This window comes from Myiozetetes cayanensis, unplaced genomic scaffold (assembly GCF_022539395.1).
Source record: "Myiozetetes cayanensis isolate MyiCay16 unplaced genomic scaffold, myiCay2020 scf5-8, whole genome shotgun sequence".
NCBI lineage: Eukaryota > Metazoa > Chordata > Aves > Passeriformes > Tyrannidae > Myiozetetes > Myiozetetes cayanensis.
In genome coordinates this window covers 112,714,129-112,739,635 of record NW_026087742.1, presented here as the reverse complement: position 1 = coordinate 112,739,635, position 25,507 = coordinate 112,714,129, and the positions used below count along the sequence as shown (strand labels likewise).

At 44.9% G+C, this 25,507-nt stretch overlaps 1 protein-coding gene across 2 annotated transcripts in view; it reads right to left on the bottom strand.

Annotated features, from left to right (window-relative positions):
* The window catches only part of C2CD2 (C2 calcium dependent domain containing 2), a 39,149-nt gene that overhangs the window by 6,000 nt on the left and 7,642 nt on the right, over positions 1 to 25,507 (bottom strand). Inside the window, exons 3-14 of one of the 2 annotated variants that reach the window (XM_050332816.1) lie at positions 21,176 to 21,295; positions 20,685 to 20,786; positions 17,488 to 17,610; positions 17,124 to 17,244; positions 13,823 to 13,931; positions 10,961 to 11,022; positions 9,311 to 9,450; positions 8,898 to 9,069; positions 8,045 to 8,158; positions 5,583 to 5,710; positions 4,177 to 4,492; positions 2,437 to 2,473 (exon numbers count right to left, since the gene is read on the bottom strand). In XM_050332816.1, coding sequence (XP_050188773.1) covers positions 2,448 to 2,473; positions 4,177 to 4,492; positions 5,583 to 5,710; positions 8,045 to 8,158; positions 8,898 to 9,069; positions 9,311 to 9,450; positions 10,961 to 11,022; positions 13,823 to 13,931; positions 17,124 to 17,244; positions 17,488 to 17,610; positions 20,685 to 20,786; positions 21,176 to 21,295 — 1,533 coding nt within the window. In that variant the 3' untranslated portion in view covers positions 2,437 to 2,447. The remainder of the gene's footprint in view (positions 1 to 2,436; positions 2,474 to 4,176; positions 4,493 to 5,582; positions 5,711 to 8,044; positions 8,159 to 8,897; positions 9,070 to 9,310; positions 9,451 to 10,960; positions 11,023 to 13,822; positions 13,932 to 17,123; positions 17,245 to 17,487; positions 17,611 to 20,684; positions 20,787 to 21,175; positions 21,296 to 25,507) is intronic. The other variant, XM_050332815.1, reaches the window with a different exon arrangement.

Sequence of the window (25,507 nt, the reverse complement as noted above, 5' to 3'; positions counted from 1 at the left end):
TGTGTGCAGTGGGCTCGTAGAAGCCAGGCAGCAGGTGTTCCACACGAATTCGACAGCACCACCCACAGCAACACTCGTGAAGCATTTGCTATTTTAAAATCCTGTTAGGAATAGCGACTCACTTCAAGCAGATTAAAAATAATATTACATCTGCTTCCAACAGGTTCAGCAATCCGCCCAAATCCCTTCTGCGGCAAATTAAGTTGCTGTATTTTGCTGTATTCCTTCCCTTGATCCCATGTCAAACCCAGCATGCAGCCAAGGCAACTGCAGCTGTCACCTCACCAGGGACTCGTGTTGCCAGCACCAGCTACCAGTACTCCTCTCTTTGCAAGCCTGGATTGTGTTTTTTTGCAGCTGTTCTGCCAAATTCCACCTTCCTTTTTTCCATGTGTGCACATGTGCCTGACCTGCGAGGCTGCAGCTGGCAGGGACACTGCTCCAGGCTACCAGCAACACTCAACCTGGTGTGGGGACATTAAAAGGGCAAGTTCGGTGCAGAACTGGGTGCTGGCGTTGGCCCAGGTGGCAGGAGCCAATTTGAACAAAGGAGGACCCAGGTAGCAAGCCAACACCGCAGCGTCTGGCAGTCAGAGCAGTACGTGAGGACAGTCATCTCTCCCTGGCAAAGCTTCCACACCTTGTTCCCGGCACCACTATCAGGTTTCCTCATTCTTTCTCAGCTCAGCTATTAATTCCTGTCGCTGCACGGTCTTGACTCTGCTTTTCCTCCCCTTGCAGATGGACACAAAAAGCAACACACAGACCAGTTCTTTCATGCAGTGCTCTGCCACAGATAGAGTTACGTGTTTGTCCCCCAGGGACCAGGCACGGGCCCCGTGTCACTTTGCACAGCGACAGCTGCAGAACAGGTATTTCATGGCAGCTCTGCTGCACGCAGCCAAATGCTGCTTTGTTCAGACCAGAGCACTTGCAAACATGTGCTTGGGTTTATTACTTTAAGGGCTCAGCACCTGGGAGGATATTCCAGCATGTTTTTTGCCTGCCAGCTGCCGAGGCACTTCTCACAGGGATGAAGCAGAAATCAGCCGAAAGCAACTGGAACTCGTGGATTTGAGTCTTGACTGCCCTCCCATCACCCTCTGATCGATCTTTCTGGCAAGGCAGAACCACTTCAAGCTGTTGTCAGCAGCATAAAAGAAACAGTGTTCAACCCCAGGACACTGACAGTCGTGTTTAATATGCCAAGGCTGGGGGGGGATCCACGAGGCCTCGCTGCTGTGCCGCTCTTGTTTGAGCAGGCAGCTGTTCTGCCCAGCAGCCCTGGCAGCTGCAGCTGAAGCTGTGCCAGCAGGAGCAGGGCAGAAAGGCTTATCCATAAGCAGATATTTAGTCCTATCCATTCTACTGATTCAGACTGATTTTCCGTACTGGGAATCAGAACTGAACCAAGAATGCTGCGAAAATGGGTGGCCTGGGACAACTCACTGCAGCTGAGAAGTCGTGGGCAGCGCTTCCCCGAGGCTCAGCACAAGCAGCAGCCCCCCAGCGTGAAAGCTCCCTGTGTTTTTTGGAGGTGCTGAGGTCATGGCTGTCTGGAAGCTTGCCACAAATCCCCATCAGTCCGCACCAGTTTGGAGTGTGCTGCCTGGCAGCGGCTCCAGCTGCTGTGGAGACATGCAGCCCTGCCAGGGAGGCAGGGCAGGGCAGGGCACATCCCCAGCTTGGCAATGCTCGTGCTGTTTGCATGCTCACTTCTCGAGTCCAACAGGATCCATATGCCAGCCCTGCTCCTTACACCAGGAGATGAGCAGGGAGCATACTGTACGAGCTGGCTGGACTCCTCTGCACTAGTTTAGGGTGTCCTGAAAATGCCTGTGGGGCTATGATCACTTCTGAATGCCATTTTTGTTAATCAAGGAAGATTTCCTTCCACATCTACAAGGATATGAACAGAGATTGCTTTCCATTCCTTCCCAACTTCCAAAACAGCTTTTATACAGGTGGTTCTGCAGATACCTGCTGAGGCCCTGGTAGCTCTGCAAGTTAGGGTAGAAAAGCTTTACCTAAAAAACTGTAAGCAGCAGGTTTTAAAATAAGTATTTTGCCTGTGTATATCCAGTCATGGGGTCACACGAGGTTTGCATGAGCAGAGAGTTTGGCTGATTATCAGATGTTACAGGAACGGGCAAGATGGAGAGAGATTAGGAATGCAGAGCACCCCTCCAGGCCTTCCTTGCTGAGATTTCTGTGTGACCCACCTGAACAGCACGACCACCAGGAGAACAACTTGCTACAGCAGACTAATCTGCTGAGACACTTGAGCACAGGAAGGTAATTTTGGAAGGAGGAAAGAAGTGGACGGGGGAAGAAGAAAACAGGTGCCAAACTATGTTTTGCTTCAGTTTTTACAATGAGCGTCCCATTGTAAAGCTACAATTTCTTAGGGGAAAAAAATACACAAAACCAACTTACTGTGTGGGTAATTAATTCTGGCTGGCATAGCAGTCCTCTTAAGTTTACAAAAGGGAATGGGTAAGAAAGAGGAAGTCAGAAAGGTAAAAAAAAAAAACCAAACAAAAATATGCAAGAGTAAAAAAAAACACCAGTGCTAACCTTAAGACATTAATAGGGGTACAAGTCTTTTTAAAGCAGAAGTAGTTTTGTTGGCTTTCAGTTTTGTTTGGGTTTTTTGTTGTTGTGTTTGGGGTTTTATATGTTTGTGGGGGTTTTGTTATTTGTTTGTTTGTTTTAAGGAAAGGCACTTGACAAACAGAAACCTTGAACTGTTCACAGCTAACTGAAGGCAGGGGGGTGGGAATGTTTTCCTATCTTACTCCATAAAAGCTACTCAGCTGTGACAAAGCGGAGATTCAAGACTTCCACAAAGACATCTGTGTATAAAGAAAGGGATGTGAGCCAGTTTTCCTAAAGTATTATTTTAAGATGATACAACTCTCTCAAATTAGAAATACTTTGCAGTTTTTAGCAGCCTTACACTGCATTGTGTGAAAAGGATCTTTAGAAGGCTGATCTCCTTGGAACATACACCACAGGGAAAAACAGAACTAGACAACAGCTCACATACAAACTTGCAGTTGCTTATTTCAGAATAACATGTTAAAGAAGAGTCCAGAGGTTTTGCAATCTCTCCCACAGCTTCCTAAACTCTTCCAGGCTCCAAAATGAGACAAATCCCTTCACAACTAGCCCCCTACTCCCACCCCAAACACACCCAAGACTTCCCAGTGCCGGACCATTTATGTGACAGGGATTGTTGCTGTGCCACCCTGATCTCTCATGTGGAGCAATACAGCTGTGGGAAGGCCAGAGAAACTCGAGGCTCCAAGGGAGGGCCCTGACAAAGGGCTCCAGTGTCTGCCCTGCGTTGAGCGGGGGGAGATGGGTTTGTGATAATCAAGTGAAATAGCGAGGTTTTGTAGTAAGGACCTCTGGGCAAGGAAAGAATAGAAAATAATAATAAAAGGGGGTGGATGCGGGTGAAAAACACAGGATTTTTTTTCAGTTTCAAGGTGCAGCCCATGAGACTGGTGTGTGCCTGTTCAGGGCACAGTGCTCTGCACTGGCCCTTGTGTCAGACACCCTAATAGCCCTGATACCACATGGCCACAAACCAGTGCTCAGAGGTTAATGGATTTATCAAGGAAACACAAAGAATCCTAAGACACTTTCAAACTGCAGCCATTCAGGTGTGTAACTACCTAAGCAAAATGATCTGATGCTTTATTCACTTACTAAATTACCTTTCATTCCATTTTCTTTAGCAAACCACATATTAATGGAATCAGCAGAAAAGGGAGAAACTGTTTCACAAGGCAGTTTCTGCTTCAGCTGCTTCCTGAACACACACTCTAGGGCAGGGGAGTCCTGAGCTCAGGGCCGTGAAGGAGGAGAAGGAATGTATAAAAAGCAACTGAGAGCCCTGCCATTTTCATGTTAGTAACGGGGCTGCCCTTCTGTTTCCTGGCTGAGGGCAGTGTAAGAGAGCCTGAGCTGGCTCAGAGAGCAGTGGACTGCACCCTCTGTGCTGCTGGTGAGACAGCTTCAACCAACACCACAATCACAAGGAGGGTAAGGACAAAAAAAAAAGAGAAAAATCAGCAAGAAAGGATGAGCTACTACAGCACTGCCTGACTCTGCCAATTCCGCGGAGAAAGCAGCCAGTCACCGAGGTGGAAGGTAAGGATCACGTACCTTTGGATTTTTTCACGCTCCCGCTTTCTGAAACGCTCAGCGAGCTCCCAGATATGGATTCAGAGGTCTGGTCTAAGAGGGTGCTGGTGTCCCACTGCTGGCTGCCGTTCTCCAAGCCCCAGGCCTTGTGGGTGCTCTGCTGTGGGGCAGTGTCAGGTGCTGTTTCTGAGGGACCCAACGGCAGCTTTTCACCAGGGGTGGGTTTTGCAACAGCTTCCTCCACAGGGGGTGGATCTGCTTCTTTGGGACAGGAGCTGTCCATGGCTGCAGCATAGTCCATCATGAGTGAAGCTTCACTGTCCTGAGATAAAGAGGTCTGCCCAGTGGAAATAAGAGACAACACTGACACGAGCCATCCTGCTGGAGGAAAACAAGCCTCCCTGCAAAAGTTATTTTCTCCTCTTTGCACCTGTATTGCTCAGGACTATCAGAAAGACCCTTTAAGCTTCCTTAGCTTTACTAAAGGAAAGAAGCACGTAGCCAAGTTTTATTCATGTTATTAAGGCCAAATAAATGAAAAAAATAAATAAAGTGCGTGCCTCCCACCTATCCCTGGACCCACTACAAACAATAAGACTCTTTCCTGCATGGGCTGCTCTAATGAAGTATCAGCACACACATTTTGGTCATTCTAAGAAAAGAAATATCAAAGCATTTCATCTTACAGAAGGATTTGTCAGCTGTATCAGCTAAACCCAAATCCAGGCAGTGCCAGTGCCATCATTTCCCAGGTAGATACATCTGGCACTGTGGCTGCTGATACCCATTTTCCCCCTCATCACAGCACAGTGATGATGAGGGGATCCATGCCCAGTGATTTGGCTTTCACTCAGAGCCCTTTAGGGGTCCTGTGCCCAACAGCAATGCTTGACAGCACAAATCCATGGAGCAACCTGCAGAGAAAGGACTACAGGCAGGCACCAGGCATCAGATAGGACACTGAGGCTGTGGATGAAGAAAGTCTGGAGGAATGCTATATATCATGTGAAAACCAGTCTTCTGTTTGCCCTCCCTCTGGAACAGAGCCCAGGAGGTTTTCCAGAGGGTTTTGTTTTAACAGCTTTGAACAAAAAAAAAAATAGAGAAATCTCTCATTTTTCTTTTTCTGTGCATCTTCCCTACGTGGGTGAAACACAGAGAAGGACTGATTATCTTCTGTTCTCACCCATATTTGTTTTCCCAAATCCCTAATCATCCCACTCCCATCCAAGTACACCTTGCATCTTAGTCAGGCTGTCAAAACTAACAATCAAAACCCTGATTTGGCTTAACTTGAAACAGTTACAGAAACAGCCTGGCACGCAGACCTGGATTCTGCAGAGACAGCAGAGCCCACGTTAACGCCACAGTCAGTGGAGCAAAGGCTTTTTCTAACATAAAAATGTAAGTGTTGTTTTCTGCTCTACCTTGGACACCCCTGATATGATAATGGTGCTTTTCTTTCTGGGAGACTTCAGCTTCTGCTTTGCAGACTCGCTCAGCTGCCGAATGGCTGCTTCTGCCACAGGATCAGTGCCATTCAGTACCAGCAGCTCTGGAAAGAAAGGATTATTTCAGAGGGAAGAAAGGAAAAACAGGAAAAAAAAAAAAAACAAGGCAAAGAGAGGCGGAGTTTGTTCTTGACTTAAAATTCACAGAAATTGGCAGAAATGGGTATAAACACCAGGCACACCAAAACATCCTCCCGTTCACCACACGGTCACTGGGTCTTGTCTTTCCCTCCTGCAACTCTTCCTTTGGAGAAAAGGTGCTGGAGCTGCACTTACAAACCCCTTCCCTGAGCACAAAGGAGTTTTTCTGGAAGCCTAGACAACACATCACATTATTTCAATGTACTGCTACACTGTGATGACAAGTGGGGAGAGCATCAGGTATCACAGTCATGAAGAACCACAGTTCTGACACGGTGCAAAGCTGGCACATGATACTGCTTCCTCAGGTTGCTATCTTGCTCTTCTTCCAGACATCCTTGCTCAGCATTTCCAAATTGGAGCCAGTCTCCCTGCTCTTCATCAGCTGCCTCCAAAGCCTATAAAGTGCACTCCCTCCTCCCCCTTTTTCCCCTCCAAACATTGCACAGGAATATAAAACCTTCTTTATAAAAAGCTCTTTAGTGACAAACACATTTATTTTTAAGCACGGCCAACACTGGCATCTAGTAATGCAGAGTACTTTGGGCACAGCAAATGCACACTGATCAAAATTCATCAAGCTTAGGAACAAACCAGGCTAAGGAAGTCAGCAAGACAAAAATCCCCACATTTAATTGTCTGAGGTGAGCTTTTCTGCTAAGAGTTTTAACAGAAAACAAAACCAAAACCAAAACAAATAGCACCAGTGTTAATTAAATTGAGCAGTGTCTTTTGTTACTGTGACATTAATGCAATAAAAAAATGAGGCCTGGAATTTAAGAGTGCCCAAGGGATGTGCATGTCTGCACATTCATCATAAACTTCTACTATTCCATCTCCCCAGCCTCTGCAAAGCCCCCAGGAAGAGCTGAGACCATCCAGGCACTTGTTAATTCTCACTGCTGTCATCACTTAGAACTATGGCACAGACACAGCACCTTTTCCAGAGTGCTCGTTGCAGTTTTGCCACAGTGTTTATAATAACTGTTACCCAAGTTACCACCATACCAAGAGCTTCTTTGTATTTCTTTCATTTGGCTTAACCTTTCCTTTCTAATGAGTAATTCTTCCTGCTGTACTGTATAAACATTTCACAGAAATTCCCCTGCACTCCCATTAAAAACACTGTCTGTACCAACAGGGTCTAAGCTGCCTTCAGATGAGTTTTCCTGTAAGTGTTTTGTATCTTTAATATCATAAACACTTAAGGGAGTCAACTCAGAGGTCTTGCACTACCTCAACATTTCCCAAATCGATGCAGTAATACCATGCTGCTTCATGGTATCACAGCACTTGTTGGCCTAGAATGGGAAAAGATTCAAGTGCTGTCACAGCTATTCATGGCCAGTGCTTCATTCTCTTCCCCATTATTTGTTGGCCACATATCTGACTCTCAGCAAACCTTCTGACTCCGCCAGGAGCAGTCTAGATCACCTCCAGATTGCCCAATCTCCACTCAAATCCTCACAAAGCAATCTCAACTCCACGTTATGTGCCGCTGGCAGCCAGACTGGGTCACACCTTTCGCTCCTGTTGCCCACAGAGCCACTGAAAGGCTCAGTGGTGACCACACACAGGACTGAAAAAGACGCTGAAGATTCAGAGCTGCAGCTTTCGAAGGTACAACAACCCAGAGTCAAAATCAGGTTTAATACAATTCAAAGTGAATTTATAGTTAAAGTTATTATCAATGCCACTGTGCAGGCACCTGCATGCCAGGTGACTTAGGAAGGTGGACAAACAGACACAGCAAGGTTGGGTATTTACATTAGCCCCCCAAAAAGCCCAGGAGCAGGGCTAGGAAGAGAATTCAGTCTTCCTTACGTCAGTCCAACCTCTGTCTTCTCTTCAGAGGGGACTTCAAAATGGCCTTAGAGGTTCTTGTCACAGGGCTTTGCTTTTGTGCAGCATCCCCCGTGCCTTTATGAAAGGAGGAATCTTTTCACTAAAAAGTAAGAGAAAACACAGCCTGGCTTTTCTGCAGTCACCTCCCCTCTCCAAACCACAGCTCATTGTTATTTGTTCAAACCCAGTAATTTAAATTGCCAATTAAAAACAGACTTTTACTGCAAGACTGCCCTGTCCCTTAACCACAGTGCTTTGTAACATAAACATCTCAGTGCTGTTGACAGGCAGCAGCCATATGGGTTGGCTGTTATTTTAACAGGATCACATTAATCCCCATGTGCAGCAGAGAGAGACATGTCCTCATTAGCAGCTTTGAATATTTCAATTACCTGTGTCTGAAGATGACAAAGTTTTGCTGACTGGAGCACCATGAGAATGGAGAGCTTCAACGGAGAAATCCTTTTCAGTCACCTTTACTTTAACTGGAGTTTTCACAGGAGAATCTGAGGACCAAGTTTTTTTGGTTATTTGAACCATTTGAGACATTTTTTACGACATTAATAAGAATTTATTATACCTGTTGAGTCTGTTCAAAACACAAAGCGTTTGAGAGAGCTGTTTAATACAAATTCTCAGCACATGTTCTGTGGTAACCTGACCCCAAAAAGACCTGTGAAGTGTAGGAATTTATTGTTTTTAAAGCTTCTACTGCAATATGCTAGACAACACCCACTTAAGTAAAAGATCTGCTTTAACAACGTGATGCTCATCTTTGTGAGACTTCATATCAAGACTGTTCACAGGTTTTACTTTCATATCTATCCCAAGAAGAATTGGAAAATCTGCTCCTAAAAGACATGCTGAAAAGGACTTTGTCACACACCAACCTCCATTAGAGATGATAATACAGTCAAGGTTAGAAGGCACAGGATGGTCTGTCCTCAGCAAACACCCTGAGAGTCTGATACATTTGCCATGTGAGAAACCATCCTCCAAAATCCAGGTCTTCTGCATTATCACACTACTGTGAAGCTTTACAGTGTGCACTAAAAGAAGCATTAACTGTTCCTCTTGTAAGAACAAGGTTCTGTGAAAACTAAAAACCTGATTCCAGAGGACACAAACAGCAACCCCACTCCAACACATCAGAGAACTCTCTCCTTACACCCCACCCCACAACACTTCTCCCAGTGCCCGTGGATAACCCTGTGGGTGAGCACAGGAAGAACTGGACCCCCTCACCTGTGCTCAGGGGAGATGCCCTCCCTTCCAGGCGAGGTTTGGTTCTCACAGCAGTGACAGTAGTGACCACAGTCCCACAGGGCATCACAGTGCGATCCTTTTCTATCTTGGTGGCCAGCACTGGGGAAGAGACCTGCCTTGTCTTCAGTTCACTGGGTTCTATAAAAGAGAACTAAGGAGACCAAGAAAAAAGTGTCACCTTAGAAGCACAGCCAAGCAAGAAGGACAGTATTTCTGCCTAGTGCTTCTTTAATGTTTTTGCTGGTGCTCAAGAGCTCATTCTTTTGGTAAGACACAAACACTGTAAAATCAGAGTGTGCTAACTCTGACTCAGCCACAAGCACAAGATAACCACTTCTAAGTACTTCCAGAGGCAAAAGATCCACCCCAAACCCATCCAAACCCAGCAGTACCTCTGCACTGATGGATCCCAGCCCAGGCCCCAGCTCTGAACTGCCCTCACTGGCCTCACTGCTCAGGGCAAAGCTTTGCTGGCCAGAGGGTTGTTTCCTGAACAAGTCCAGAGGTACAGTCACCTTCCCGGATAAAGGACCTGGAACAAATAAAATCAACAAAATCAGTGCACACCTAAGCTGTCAGTGTGCCTAAGGGGGAGAAGATGGGAAAAGGGGAGGAATTGCACAGGCAGTTGATTGCAGAAACTGGTTCTACACCACAGGGCAGAAACCTGGCACTTTTCACAGTTTTCTTCCCCTTTTATGACTATTCCTCAGCCTGGCCTAACACTGAGCAACAGGAGAGAATGGAGACATGAAATACTACTATTTACTAATATTTACTGCTATTTCTGGCCATTATTCTTCCCTGTACATGCAGAATGTTTAGGGAATAAGAAAACAACTAGAAATATTCCTATTAGGTCCTTGAACCATCCCCATGACCAGCTACCTGCGTCTTTCATTTCAGAGAACACTCTGGATTCCTGGTAAACTGGTGCATCATTGTCTTTCTCAATTTGAACTTCAGTGCCAGATCAGCAGTTCTCTCGTTCCTCTCCTGACTTTTTCCAGCTCCACTAGATTGGAGCAAACTATTAGTAAAAGTGTTGCATGATTTCAGAGATGAAATCCTAGTTTTTCTGTGAAATTCAAAGACAAGTAGAGAACTACATTATATTCACATTACTCAGATCCCTGCCCATTAATGTGATTCTACTTTGAGTCCTCTATTTAAATTTTGGGAAGAACAACAGCTAAGCTGGTTTGTGGGGGGGAGAAGGGCAGGAAGACAAATGTCAGTGCAATCCACTGGGACCTTTTTCTTCAGGAAAACAGGCTGATAGTCACACCCTCAGTAGGATGTGGAACATCACTGGTGGTGTTTGCAAGACCCACTCTTAGGTACAGGCAAGACTAAACTTTGTGCAAGAAACAATATACAATTGTTGACTCTATATAGATTCCACACTTTTGTTAAAAATAAAAAATTGCATCCATATCAGAGAGACTTTTTCAAGCTTGTGCCTACATTTAACTTGCCAATCCCTCCAATAATTGCAGATCTTATGCAAGATATATAGTCTGTATATCTAGATTATTAAAATAGATTATTAAAAATAATTCTGCAACAACAGAATCAAGTAGCAAAAAGGCTTCAGCCCCATTTTACATTTAATCCAATATAATCAGAATGAGTGTGATTTATACCTGATAATGTTAGGCAGCCTCTGGGGCTTGAAAAGGAAGGATTTAGGATTAACACTCAAGATTCCCCTTCAGCCACAGAAAGGCCTCAAAAGCTTAACTTGAAACCGAAAAGGCTCACAGTTGATTCTGTTAGAAGTTTAGAAGGCTGAAAAATACAGGATATCAGTACAGGGAAGACTCAGTGTGTTGAAAATTTAGAAAGAAACTCAAAGATTCTCTGTAACCTTAACCCAGAGCAGGACAGAGGGACCTGATCAGTGCATTCCCTCTTCCATCCACGATTACTGATGGATCTTAGAGTTTCTTGTTTGGCCACCCAGAACTAAAAGAGGACTTGTCAACAGCCAGCAAAGCTCACAAGCTGATCATGCCAAGCAATTCAGTCTTAATACTTACTATCCGTCTTTCCATCTTCTACTATTTGCAGTTGCAATGCTTTTGATTTGGCACTTAGTTCACTGTGAAGTAAACAAAACCACGTTAGGTCTTTGCAGAAAAGCAGATTTTCCTCCCTACTTAGTTTTTTTCCCTGTTCCCCACCTTTTCTCAGCCCTCTCCAAGCCAAGCAGTGCACCTTGCTGACGAGGGAGGTGGCACTGCCAGGCTGCTGGGCACACAGGTAAGCGTCCCTAAAGGGATCACAGTCAGAAAGCCATGGTTCCCCTCCACCACTGTGGCACAGGTCCAACTTCCTGAAATTTCAGAGGCTCTTCTTCTCCCCAGCAGCTAACAAACACTGCCCTCCAGGCTGATGTTGGTCCCTGGTCTGACAATTACACCACAGCACTAAGAAGCTTTTTTCTTTCCCCCTGAAGGATCAAATTTGTAAGTCAAGATGCTGGAACAGCTTCTTTCAAAAACACATTCAAAGCTGTGGTGTCCCCTTGTCAAAGCAGGAAAGTGTCCTGCAAAAACAGGATAGATGCAAGAAAATAGAAGTAACTATAGTTTTAAGTGAGAAGAGTCAGTATCACTTTTCCAAAATACTCAAGGACGTTGCAAAAATTGATTTCTGTGTGACAGAACTAGTGTGAACTATTCACAGAATTATAGGCATATGTGATACTTCACAAGATGGACCACATAACAAATACAAAACCTTTCCTCTAACTGAGACAATGAAGGAAACTGGGTACCTACTGAGGAACCCTCCAGTAAAACTTTGTTTTATAACCTTCTCAGCGGGTGTTCTGCCAAAAACCCCAAGAGCATATATGAATTTTATTTTGCTATGTCTTTTTTGGTTGCAAACATCCGACCTCCATTAGATGCTGTGGGACACCATCTATGCAGCACATTTTAAGCTCTTCCCTGCCACTACCACCCTCTCCTGCACCTCCAAAACTTGAAAGAAGCACTTTGGTGGTACTATTGGTGCTTTTGCCACAAAGCTAAAGCAGAGCCTGACATGGTGTTCAATACACTGGCCCTCAAGAGTGGTGGATATTTTTGGCTGTGAAGAAAGAAAAGGGCAGAGGTGTGTGCCCATGAACTTGAATGAAGTTCAGAAAAAATCCTGCCAAAATCCTAATCACTCATCTGTAAAAGTCCCCCAGGCTTACCTCATCCACTTCTGAAAAGCAGTGTGGAAACCCCAGCATTATCCCTGGTGTCAAGGCCAAATTCCAGTCAAGTTAATCACATCCTGCCTGCCCTCTGCCTGCACTTTCAGTTGGAAAGGGTATTATTCTTACAAGTTTCCTGTCCAAAACTGCTGGGAACCTGCCTGCCCTGCAGCATCGAGCACGGGTGCTGTTCCACCAACAGATGGCTGAAGTGATTCACAGACCCACTGATGGCTGAGGCACTCTGTGATACTCCAGGACAGAAAGCTGCTACAGAAGGGCAATTCTCCCCTTCTCACCATGGAGGAGAAATCACATCATGTTAAATCCTTAGGTCTCAGTGGCAACACAGCACAGTGCCACAGAAGAAGGCTGTCTGATCTGTGGCTTTCCTCAAAAGCTGCTCATAACTAAAATCAGGCCTTACAAATTGTTGCTTGAAGGGATAAAGCTTCCTGGCTGGTTTTCCACTGAACAGCAGGAACCAGGTGCATCAGGCCACATGAAAGGCGGAGGCCTTCCAGTGTTTTTCTACAATATCAGTGTTTCTTTGCTAACTGTAGTTAGACTTCTGATCATCTTCATCCCCTGCACATGTTCTCCAAGCCCTGTACAACCTGTGATGACTGATCAAAGGTGAGGGGAAGCACATCACTCCTCGAGGAAGAGAGCACAGGCAGGCACCGGTTCAGTTCCTTGTAACTACATCTCTGCTTTGCAGGAGAAGGAACAGATCCAGTGGATGCCAGGCTGTGACTGGACAGTGAAGAAAAATGTCACACAGAACCATGCAGCGTTACTCTCATATAAAAAAATATGTATTTTTTATATATATGTAAAGAGGAGTGGAACTGAGATGGAAGAGGGAAGAAACAGAAAGAACCAGAGAAGACTCCACTGCACGTGAAGGGCCTCTCACCTTAATAATGTGGTAGAAAATATGAGAAAGCAGTGCCTGCAGTATGTTGCATGGCAGCACCTGCACACAATTCCCTTGGAAAGCTGCTCCTGCCTGGCTGTGCATGTGCTTAAAGCCGCTAAAGGAACATCCTCTGACCTACCCTGCCATCAGTGATTCCCCCTTCCTAAACTCACACATACAGAAGCAACCAGGTATTTTTGCTCTGCTGTTTGAAAGTGAAAATAGCTTTAGAACTGCTCCCTTTTGACCTTGTTTACAGCAGCTGTGTGAATCACAGAACACCGCGTAGGCTGCCCAAAAGTCCCATTTCTGTTCTACGGGAATAAAAAAAGCCAGTTAAGTTTTACGCTCCTTTTTCAGTCACGGCCACCATTCTTTGAGATGGTCAATTGTTTCTGCACGTTTGCTCTGCCCACTCAGGGGAGGGAATGGAGAGACATTACACTCCCTCAAATGCAGTTTTCATGGTAAAGTGACTTCAAAACCTTGCTAACACTTTGTTTTGGCACTGTATGAAAGCACAGTGTGATTTATTATGCCTGTTACTGCTGTCATTTACTAGAATCTGATATCTACCACGGATGATCTAGAGACCTACTTGATCTCATGTCCATGCAGAGAGTAATTAGATATCCTGAAGTCCCCACCAGCTCCAGATTTCTCTGAGGCCACCCAACTGGATCCATTTCAAAATGCCACTCTTCCCTCATAGAGTTCAAGTAAAAAAAGATGCTCTAGTGCAAAAGTATTCTCAGTAGGTAAGTTACTTACAAGATAAACTCTTCCTTCCAAAAGGGATGTGCAGCATTTTTGGCTACAGAGCTGGAAAACTTCTGCATAGGGTCATTCAGCTGAGCTATACACACAAGGTCTGTGCTGCCTGCGAGGGCAAGAAAAACAATACCCACTCATTAATACTCCATCAGCAAGAGGACACTTGCCCAAAAGTAAGCAAAGAACCCCTTTCACTGCATCCTGCACTTCAGAACAGACCGTTGCAAACACCTTCTCACCCTCCCACAGAGTAAATTCCCTCCCTTGGTTTGTATCTAAACAGCGACAACATTAATGGCAAAGGTCAACATTGCATCACCAGTGTCTTGTGCACCGCTCCACACAGCGTGAAACACGACAACCCAATTTAAATTCTGGCAAACAGCAAGAAAGGGAAGGCACAGAGAGGTCAAAAAGGATGGGGAGACAGCACAGTGAGGAGGTGGCGGTGTGGGTGTGAGGCAGGGAGGGAGCAAAGTTGCTTCCTGCTGCTTTAAGAAACCCAGAAGTTTTCAAAGTCCCTACTGACCACAGTCACAGCGGTTTATTTGGACAAGGAAACAAGCTTTTTCTGCTGGCAAGTGACTGATGACAGCAGTGCTAATTCACAATGGCTCTGTGGACTGTGGTTTTTAACAAGTTCGTGGCATTTTAAAGTATTGCTGCAGACTTATCTCTGCCTTGATCTTGGAATTTGATAGTGTGGCAAATTGGTATATTAGAGTAGTTATGTTGCTGCTCCAAGGAGAAAACAGTTTGCAAAATGTGTTCCTCTTAAAACAATTTATTTTGTAAGGCTTTCACAGCCTCGGGAAAAAAATTTCAGACCCAGAGTTCCAAAATATCAAGTAAAGTGACAAAAAAATGCTCAGTACTGAGTGTGTGCAAAGCAAACAAAAGATGCTGCCTCCAAGTTCTCCAGGATATTTACTGGTTTATATTTACTATCATCAGCTCTCAGTTATCCTCTGCTGATGACTCAGGGATGCGGATCATCCCTATCTCAGGCACAGAGGCAGCTTGGGCCTGGCAAGGTTATTAGAGGAGACAAAGCACCGTGTACACACAGCTTATTTGGGATCCAGGCTGACCCTGGAGTAAGTAGTTGAGCTGCTTTCCCAGTGAGCTGAGCCTGAGTTAATGAACCTGGGGTGGTTTCTGCTTGCCCAGCCATATGTCCCTGCAGCCTGTCCTGTGCTCAGCAGCCCAGGGCAGAAACACCTGCCTGAAACTACAACCCCAGCCCCTGACTGACCGTACCCAACAGGGGACTGCAGCATTTCTGCCCTGCACACCCTGCTGTGAACAACCAACAACTTCTTCCTTAACGGCAGAAATCACTTTTGACCTGGATGATTCCCTGCGGACTATGCAGTCCAAAATGTAGGGTAATCTTTGTTTATCATACACAAACCAAGGAGATAAAAATGGGCACAGCCCATAAGCAGAGAGCAGCTCTGCTACTGGTTATCCACCAGTTGAACTAACACATCAACAGGAGAGCCACAAGCTCCTATAAACCATGTTAGCATTCATGGTTTATGACAAATCATCCATGGTTTATGATAATTATCGTGGATGATAAATGGTCAAGACAGAAAAACTGCCCCCCTTCAACCCTCCATGCAGGTTGGCCTGAAATACTGCACACTCTTATGGGGGTCTCAGAGTTCCAACAGGATAATTAATTATGGCAAGATAAGGCCAGGAAAAGGGAAGGGTACAATAATTAAAAGGCAGCAAGCTATGTCCAGCAGACAGCACCTTTCCAGCTGTGCAGTATTTCCACTGGATTTCAAGTGTGCCAGTTAAACCACGCTGTGAAGTTTTGTTTCTCATACTAGGTTCCAAATGTTTGCACTCCCAGAGTTGCTAGGGAACCAGCAAAATTCCCTCCATCTCCTTTGACAATAGCAAATGGGGATTTTGCCTCCCAGCATCTGTGTTCCCAGAATAGAGCACAGTAATTGTCCACTCTTCCTCTCATTTTCAGGGAAGGTGCAGAGAGGTTTCTCATAAGGTCAATCTTCTGTTCTATGAACTGCAGGCACATAAAGGTATCTCATCTCATGACTTTTAAATGCAGTCAAAATGATCTGCTCTTTTGGAAAGCTTAATTTGCACTACAAAATTGCACAGTAATAACAAATCATAGGATCATAGAACAGTTTGGGTTGGAAGGGATCTTAAAGATCATCTTGTTCCAACCCCCCTGCCACTGGCAGGGACACTTGCCATAAGACCAGGTTGCAGTTTCCAGCACAGTTTTATTTATAGAGGACATTTCACAGCACAGAGTTCCAGAATTGCTTCAAAAATAATTTCTTTTTAAAAGAAAAAAAACAGCCTGCAGAAATTTTTAGGGGAATCGCTTCCAACCAGGATGAGCAAAGCAGCATTATGCAAGAGTCTAGGGCAGAAAGCCATTACACCTAACTGAAAAAAGGAGTACAGCAAGTAGGATGTATTTATCCAAAACTTGTGCCCTGCTTAATTTAGCAGCCACAAGCTTCCATTAAAAAGACTGTTACAGAACTGTTTAGTGACTGTGAATAACAGAGCCTCAAATTTGTATTTCTGCTGACAAAATCTGAAATGTTCCTGCTCGTGCCTCAATCAGCAACAGAGGCCTGACTGCACTTGGAGAAGTCTGAACACTTGTAAGGCAGGCTTGGTGCTTCCTTCCAAAACCAACACAGTGACTTCAACTAGGCAGTGACCTCCTTTCTGGCTTCAGTCTCCACCTGCAAGAGGCACTGCCACTCCTACCCCCAGAGGTACTTCCTTAGGGGGAGAAATCCTGACAACAAAAGATCACCTTTGAGGAGTTTACACAGAGGAGGAGAGTTTCAGATAAACCAGCAAGTTGCTCAGAAGTAAAGAAAAGCAGCTGTAAAAATAAGATACCACTGAATCAAACCAATGTCACTGCCAACAGCACAAACCATAACGTGCACAAGCAGGACTAAGCCAGAACTGGCACAGGGAAGCTGTGGATGCCCTGCTCCTGGAAGTGTTCCAGGCCAGGTTGGGTGGGGTTTGGCCCAGTGGGAGGTGTCCCTGCCCATGGCAGGGGATTAGAACTGGATGATCTTTAAAGTCCTTTTCAACCCAAACCGTTCTACGATTCCACGAAGTCTGTTTCTCGGAGCAAAGCAATTTCTTTTGAGAGAAGGTTGTAACCCAGAAGTTCCAAATTATTTCACCCAAAAGGATAAAAAAAACCAAAACAAAACAAAAAACCCACAACCAACCCAACCCTGCCTGAACACAAGCAGCACCCCGCGGGCCGCGTTACCTGCAGCACGGTGATGGGCCGGGTTTACCGCGATGTTCTTCACCAGCAGCTTGAGCTCGTGAGCCCTTGGAGGTTTGGGAGGACTGGTGCCCTGAGGGGGAAGGCTTGTGTTCTGTACATTCTGCAAAAGGGCAAGCAGAACAAGAGGGGCTGTGCACGTGAAGACGCCACAGACCCGTGTCACGCTGATGTCGGGGCGCAGAGACGAGACGGGGTGTAATGCCCTCGTTTCAAAGAATCCCCGCCGGTTGTTTCTGATCACCCAAACGGTGTTAAACTCACTCATTTGTGAGTCATGAACATGCAATAAAAACACTGAGCAGAGGGACACTTCTCAAGGGATTTTGGTGGGAGTGAGGCTTACCTGAACCTCCTTTGTATCTGCAGGCCTCACACTCAACACCACAGATGGAGAAGCTGAGCTAAAGAGGTTCTTCAAGACATCTCTGAGCGTTTCAGGTATTGCACATGTCCCTGCTGTCTGTCCCTAGGAGGAAACAAACCATCAGGCTTCTCAAAACTCAGAAGAAGCTAAGGCAGAATTAAATTTGGTGTATCTAAACCACCGAAGCTATCAAACATTAACTTTGTCAGAGGGGGACACGGTTTCTGTTGGCAGCAACAGAATTTAACAGGAGATCATGCAAAGAACTACTTAAATTTCCATATTATGCATTAAAGGAAAACTAGAATTAAACAGTTAAAAAGGTCACATGCTGTTCTGAGAGTTAGGAAGACTACTAGCCACAAAACAGAAGTTTCACTAACAGCTTTTATCTTAGGATGGGTGTTTTAAAGATTTTGTGCTGCTCTGCACTCCACTGAGGGAGCAGATCAGGTCATCAGATAAGCAGATCGGCACCGTTCCACAGATTTAATGGGAGTTATGCCAGCCTGCAGCAGCTGAGGAGAGACTAATCCTGTGCTGCACTGACAAAAAAAAATATTACACCATCTCCTGTAAGTCTTCAACCTTGCTGAAAGGTGCACTGCAAGGACAGGTAGTGAGTTTGCCCACTCAAAAATCTCATGGCTGTCTGTGCTCAGCACCACAATCTCTGAGGGATCAGAACAGACCACAGATTTTGCTCACACATGTAGCTTCACATGAATAATTCTAAGGTGTATAAAGACAGTGACCTGCCCCTGCCCTTTCTGTGTTCCTGGAGAGTGCCTGCTTCCCATAGCATGCTCCTCAGGAATTTTCTTCTGCTCAGTTACCTACAGGCAGCAGATTTTTAAATTAAGCTTTCCCAGAAGGGACAGTCTGACACCCAACAGCTCTGAAGGCAGCACAGGAAAAATCTCAGTGAGGTTTCTTCTCTGAAGGAAAGACTGAAGTAGGAGACAAACATCTGACCTAAAAACAGAGGACCCATCCATCTTTTCCCATCTGATACCACACTGGGAGACTTTACTGTTGTGAGGTTACACAAGAGGCCAAACAGATTTGGAGTAACAGCCCTTCCCCAATTACCCAAGTGTTACAGAAACATTTAGGGTGTTTCACAAAAATCCCAGGAATGCCGTGTACAGAATTCCTGTTTTACTGCCCTCTTGCCCAACTGGCCTTTGATGGGAGGTTCAAAACACACAACAGCATTGGCCAGTCCCACAGAAACTCTGCTGTGCTCACACTGTGCTCCCTCAAACAACCACCAAGGAAAGAGGCACCTCTGCAACTTGCAGACAATACTTGCCTACTTTAAAAAAGATTTAAGTAAATTAGGCTGTTTAAAGCAATTTCGTTACTTAAGTTACTTAGATAAGCAGATAAATTGTGGTTAGTCTTCACTGTTTTGGAGGTAATTTCCCTCCCCTGCCTTTACCTTAACACTGCTTGATGAACAAATTAAATTCTAAAATCCCAGTTGCCACTTGCTTTGCCATCAACCTTCTCTGACATTTGTTATTTAAAAGAAAAAACAACAAACACTGGACTTCTACTCATAGGTATTTTCTGTTGTTTCCATAGTTACTTGGAAAAGAGATCAATTAAAGAGCCTCCTGTCAGCCCAACCTCATTTTTAGCCATCCTTCTTCAGAAAGTAAATGCTCCACCAGGACACCCTCGACAGGGCAACCCATAATGGCTTAACTGCCAACCCAAAATGATGAAGCCAACAGGTTTCCACTCTGGGTTTGACATGGGCTGGTGGGGTTTACAGCCAGTCACCACAGCCAGCTTGGGGCACACCAGCACATGAAGTCATCCCACGCAAATCGAAGCCCTACGAGTCAGCTGGGTTGCCAACCACCACTCAGGTTCACCCAGCCATTATCAGCAGAAAATGGGTTGTTATGCCCGGCTTGTGTGATGACAAAACCACCGTGTAGATAATCACAAGTAATTACAGGTATTTATTTGTACACACAGCCTTGCTTCCAAAAGAGGGGAAAACAAACAGGACACAAAAGCTGACGCTGGAGTTTAGGAGCTGAAGCAATTTCTGAGGTGTAGGTTGCTCACAGGTTTTAGATCTTTGTTTATTGCCTCCCCTCTTCCCTAAGTGCTAATAGAAACTTCAAAGGGAAAATAAATCCCTTAACTATTAAGAACTTAACAGGCTCATTCTAAAAACGTGAGCAAAGCATAACAAGCTGCAACTCTGCAACACTGGACTTGGGCACCTCTCAGAAAGCTGGCTGTGAAGTCCAGTGACTGTAGAGTCATCTGTATTTGTCAGGAATAATTTAATGACTGTTCAATATGTGGATAACCAGCATGTCACCCCAGCACATGAAGGTCATTTACACTGCTACGTGTTCACAGTAAAATCTACATTAAAGCACACTTCAAAAGACTCATCTGTCTTTAGTTATGAGCTTCACATATTTGTGTACAAGAGCTGTGGTAATAAATTAGGGCATTCAGTACAGGTCTTTAGAAGCAGCTCCACAATAAGCTTATTTTTTATCAAGGCCTTCAAAGTCTGAAAAGCAACTTCACAGGCAAGTCTTCACCCTCTTGTTGTAAGAAAGGCTTAAATCACCACATTTATGCCAGGAAAATATAACTGTGAAGGGTCAAAGGCAAGAGGAGAATCTGTCATGAAGAAACTCTTTCAATAAAACAATCCCCAACGAATGAGTTGTTTACATACAAAGATAAGGTGCAATTCCCAAAGCATCAAAATATTTTTAGATTGTCCATCATTTCCTTAAACAACTGTATTTTTTCACAGCTATTTCTGAACTATTGTTGCCAGATTTCAAAACTGGTTTAAACTAAGGAAGGAGCAACTTTGCAATTGCTTTGATGGGGATACCATTACAATTGTTTTTTAATTATTTCAGAAGTGCTCTGAGAGAAGGTATTTAGGAACAGACGTTTTTCACACTTTTGAATTTGGACGAAAAATGTTTGCCAAGTTATTTGTCCATCAAACACAGACTTGATTTATCTCTAATGGCTCAGTAATCTCTACAGGTGCTCCCAGATTTCAGAGATGGAGGGGTTTGGTGACTGAGCTGTGGCAGAGGCTTTACACTGCGTTTTGGACCGAAGGGATGGAGACCCATCTTCTCCACCCTTACAGCAAATTAAACTTACTGACTGACCTCCTGCACTGCTGGCTGGATTTCAAAGTTGATTTCATTGGTGTTAATGAGGAACCACTCAACTTTGACATCTTCTCCTTTGTCTTTCACAGAGAGCTGGAGCTGTGGATAAGAAAGCAGTTATTGTAGAGTGTTCTGGTGTTCTGTAGAGAAACTGTGGGCCAAGCCCCATACTAAGGCTTGACAAAGGAAGAATGTTATAAGTAACTTCAAAGCAACCATCCAAGAAGGCAGAAGGTGCTTAATCTTTGAGAGTGCATGCCAGTCAAAAAAGGGAATTGTTCTATACATCCAACTACTCGACCCAAAGTGTTATTTACCCACAGTCTCCTGAAGAGGCGGCATAATTTATGAATTCACCACTTGCCCCGGAGGGAAAATGTGACGTTACTAAGTGTTTTACCAGAGCTAACACAAAGTGAATATGCAGTTTGCAAATAGCTGCGGGATGAAATGTAACAAAATAGAGAGAAGAGAGAGGAACCCCTTACCTGCAAGTGAAGTGGAGACAGTTTCACACTGTAGGACCGGGGTTCAGCAGCTGCGGGCGAAGGGTCAGAGACAGCGACAACAAATCTTACAGAATCTCCCACAACATTGCAAGAAACCACCTAAGGAAGTAAAAAGGGTGAGGGGAAACAAAGGAAGAGAGAAACAAGTTAGTCTTCAGAAGGTCTGGTGAAAGTAAGAAAGGAACTAAGGAAGGGCTTTAAATTATAAGAATTATGCTAAATTCCACAGGTGGGAAATTCCTAAGCAGTTTCATGAATGTTCCTACCTCCTTCTGTACCTTCTTCTAAAAAAATGTAGTTCACGTGTTCAGTTCTGCACACGAAATTTAAGGCCTTCAAATTATGGTGTTTCTCAAAATTTCTTTTGTATTATTGTTACCTGATTCAAAAGCAACTCCTCACCTGACTCCTTTCAGTTTCATATATCTAGATATTAAAAGCTCAAAGAGGCAATTTTGCACAAGGGGAGACAAAGATGTTTGTTCTTCTTCCTTTTCTGCTCAGAACTAAGTAGTCTGACACAGGACAGCTGCTTTTACCAATCTTTTAGTTTAGTGGTATCCTACACATGTGAAACTTTCGCATATCCCTGCTGCTACAGAAGAGGGTTTTGCCTGAGTAATTCCAGTTCCCAGGGGGATGGGAAGGAACAGGAGCCTTCAGTTTATTCAAGCCTTTGGCCAAACCAAGAAAGGTCCTGATATTTGGTGACAAAACTAAGCATCTGGGAAGACTCTGCATGCCGCTTGACTGCGACAGGCTTTGTTGAGTCCACTCCCTCACTTTTATGAGCAGTAATTTAACTTGTTGTCACACTGAGTTTACAAACACCGAATAGTTTTCCCTCCCTCTCCTGCTGCAAACTGACTGGGGCGCTGGAGCTGCCAGGTGAAATTCCTGGAGCGTGCACAGAAAAAGCCCCCGAGGACAGAAGTCGGAAAACATTCATTACACCACAGAGACACATTCACTTTGCAGCCAGACCTGCTGGCTGGAGACATCTGCTTGTCACTGTCCCTCCCCTGTGGTTACTGTCCCCTCAGCTCCACTGGAAAGGACAGCTGAGCCCTCCTCAGACTGACTCAGGCAAAGGTAATCAGGTCAATGCAATGCGCAGACAAATTAACTCGCCGCGAGATTCGTCTGACGGAAACTCTGCACGACGCTATTAAACTGTGTTTGTGCACTCGCTGCTCCACCTGTGGGCACTGGAATTGGAGCTGAAGGCTTTAAAGTGAATCGTGTTCCTTCTGGAAGATCCTTATCAGCCTCTCCTTAAATGTATTTCATCTCCCTGGGGTCCCCAGGGGACCTTTTAAGGATGGCCAGAGCATTATCAAGGGTTTCAGAGAACATCCATTAAGGTAGAGACTTAATCACAAAGGAGCAGGGGGTGGGGGCAGGCAAAGATGACAAATAAAAATCCCAACCCCACCCACAAGCAACAAGATTTGCCTTTTCGTGTTTGTCTTCTGCAAATTACAGTTTAGATGTGGACAAATCAGTTTCCCCCACCTCTCCCCTTTCCCAAAGTCTAAATGCCTTCAGAAGTGATTTCTGGCATTAATCCCACACAATCAACATGAACACCCACTATTATGGTAAAACATAAAGGATTTTAAGGTATTTTTAATAGCTAACAAGAAAAAAGAGCTCAACTGCTTATTTCACTTGTAGTTCAGTTGAAACACAGAATCACTCCATTCATAGTGGACTGACATGACTGGCTCTTGGAAGACTTCAAAAATGAACAGGTTCTTCCCTCTTTTTAGAGGGAAGATGAGCAAAAAGGACAGGCCTGATGCAAAAGCTGCTGACACCTGCCTGTCCTAAATGCAGTGGTTTATCATCCATGCACATTTCATCCACACATCCACAGGAAGTGCAGTGCATTCAAAACAAGTTGGACTTGCTGCACATGTGATGCAGAGCCAGTCATCTGGAATTTCTGGATGTCTAGGAGCACAGATTGCCAGGTATGTGGTTGAATAATGCTTTAAAAAAAAAAAAAAAGTGTGGCCAGAGATTTTATGTGCCACTTGTTTCTTAATAATGTTTAATTCCAAGTAAAGCATGGAAACAGACAGTGCAGGCGGCGGAACTTTCATTCTTCTTTCTACACTTTGTCAAGAGATGCTAAATTATTTTTTAAAAATGTTTTTTACCTTTAGCTTCGAAGCCCAAACCAGTAGGGTTTGTACTTCTAGTCTTCTGGATTAATTTATTTTCTGCCAAGACATCTGTTAAGTCCTACTCCCCTTCTGCCCTCACTTTTAGTAAAATAATGTGGTCTTCAGATACAGAAGTGTTATTTTTTTAATCCAATCAGAAAAAGGAGTGGGTTCCACGTTTGTAAATGGAAAATAATATATCTTTATATCAGGTGAATCCCTTTGTTCTGGGATCAGGATGGATTAAAGGGTCAGAACACTGAGAGCAGCAGAATTCTGGGCTAGAATTTGAAGAGAAAGTGACTCTGTTTCTATTTAAGATCCTGCCACAAGTGGTGAGAAGTTGATTAGAGAGACCACAACTGCTGTTTCCCTCGTTAAGTGACATTCCTTTAGAAGTGCAGATGATTTTGATAGACCAGAGCAGAAACATAAAGGCCAATTTCCCCAGGGCAGTCACACAAATTTGGAAGCTTTCTGTGCTATGTTCTTTCTCCCCCCCATACCCCAATCCAACCTGCTCCCTCAAATTCATTTTCTCTGCACAGATGAAGAGCTGGAGAAGGAAGGATCAGGCAAAGCATCCCTTTCTGGTCGACAGGGGAGAGAAAGAGGAAGGACAGACATCCACAAGAAAACAGAGGAACCTGAATGGGAAGAGAGTTGCCCTTCAACCTGATTTATGTTCCTCATCTCTCTCTCACACCCCACTTACCAGGGACATCCCCAGTCATCAGCACTTCATGTTTTAGAGTCTAGAAAATCTTTCATATTTTATAAGAAACTGCTTTTTTAAAAATTAAGCCCTGCACAGCAGCTGGGACCAGCTAATTCTGGACTCCCAGAGGGGTCACCCCCCAGCTCTCTTTTGTGGTCCTACATCTGGGCAAGACAGATCTTCTAAGGAAGTAAAACAGAAGCACAAAGAAACCAAGACCAAGGTATTTTCCCCCTCCAGCACCTCCCCTGGCACAAACACCCCATCACCAGCCAAGGTCTCTCCATGAGCTTTGGGCATCTCCCATGGAAGGGGTTCCCAGCCCTTCCTCAGGTACCTTTGCCTGCAAGGCTGTGTCCCTGCTCCTCCTCAGTCCTCTGCCATCCCTTCCCACACCCAGCTGACTCCTGGCATGTTATCACCCCCATGCCAGGGTTATTCCTGCTGCCTCCTCACCACCCCCCAGCCTCCCCTCTCCATCCCTGGCCACACTGGCCCATGCTGGAGATGAGCTGTGGAGGCAAAACTCCTCAACCCAACTGAGCTTTGTCTCCCAAGGACCTGCAGGTGCCGTGACACAACTTGCTTACACATACCTAAAATTGTTAGTGCCATTATCCTGAAAACAATTCTCTTCCAGATAAGTGCAGGAACAAAGGAGACTGAAAAAGCACTACATTTGGAGCAAGACTATTTTTCTTTAGACACTCGAGTATCCAAACTTGTGTACTCACAGCTATTAAAACCCTTCCCCTTGCTTTGCCCTCCCCCTCTGTATCTCAGCATTTTCCCTTTGCAGTCCCTCTGGACAGAGCTGCAAAAATCTCAGTTTTTATTCCTTCCTGAAGTAGCAGCAGAAGGTGCTTCATCTCAAGAAGCACCGTGCTGCCTCTGCTCCTCACACGTGGCGTCCTCTCACCTTGAGGTTTCAGTTTTGCCATTGGCACCCCGACAATCTGTGCCTTACACATTCCCTCTTTGTTACTCCTCCCCCTCCCCCTCCAAGGGCAGCAGCAGGTTCCCTCCCTGAGCTGGAGGGCTGTGACTTCAGGGGGAAGTTCTGACAGCCCTGATGGGGAAGATGTTCTTCACCTTCCCCAGGCCCTGACCACATCACATGTGTGTGTAAAACCCCAGGCAGTACAGGCCTCAATTGCCTTTTTTGTTTGTTTTCTGGAAGGAAATCAGTTTTACAGCACGTGGCATTTATTTGCAGAAAGAACAGGTTACTCGAGGTTACTCAGTAGTATGTAAGTAGCACAAATATTTAACATTTTCACAGGAAAATTAGTATTCACCGTGAGGCAACCACACAGTGAAAGCTGCCTTGATCTCAGCTGCAGGGATCAGATTTAAGATCCTCACAATTTCCCAAATTTCTCCCGGAGTGCTACTCCCAGAAGGCTCTTTTCTGGCACAGAA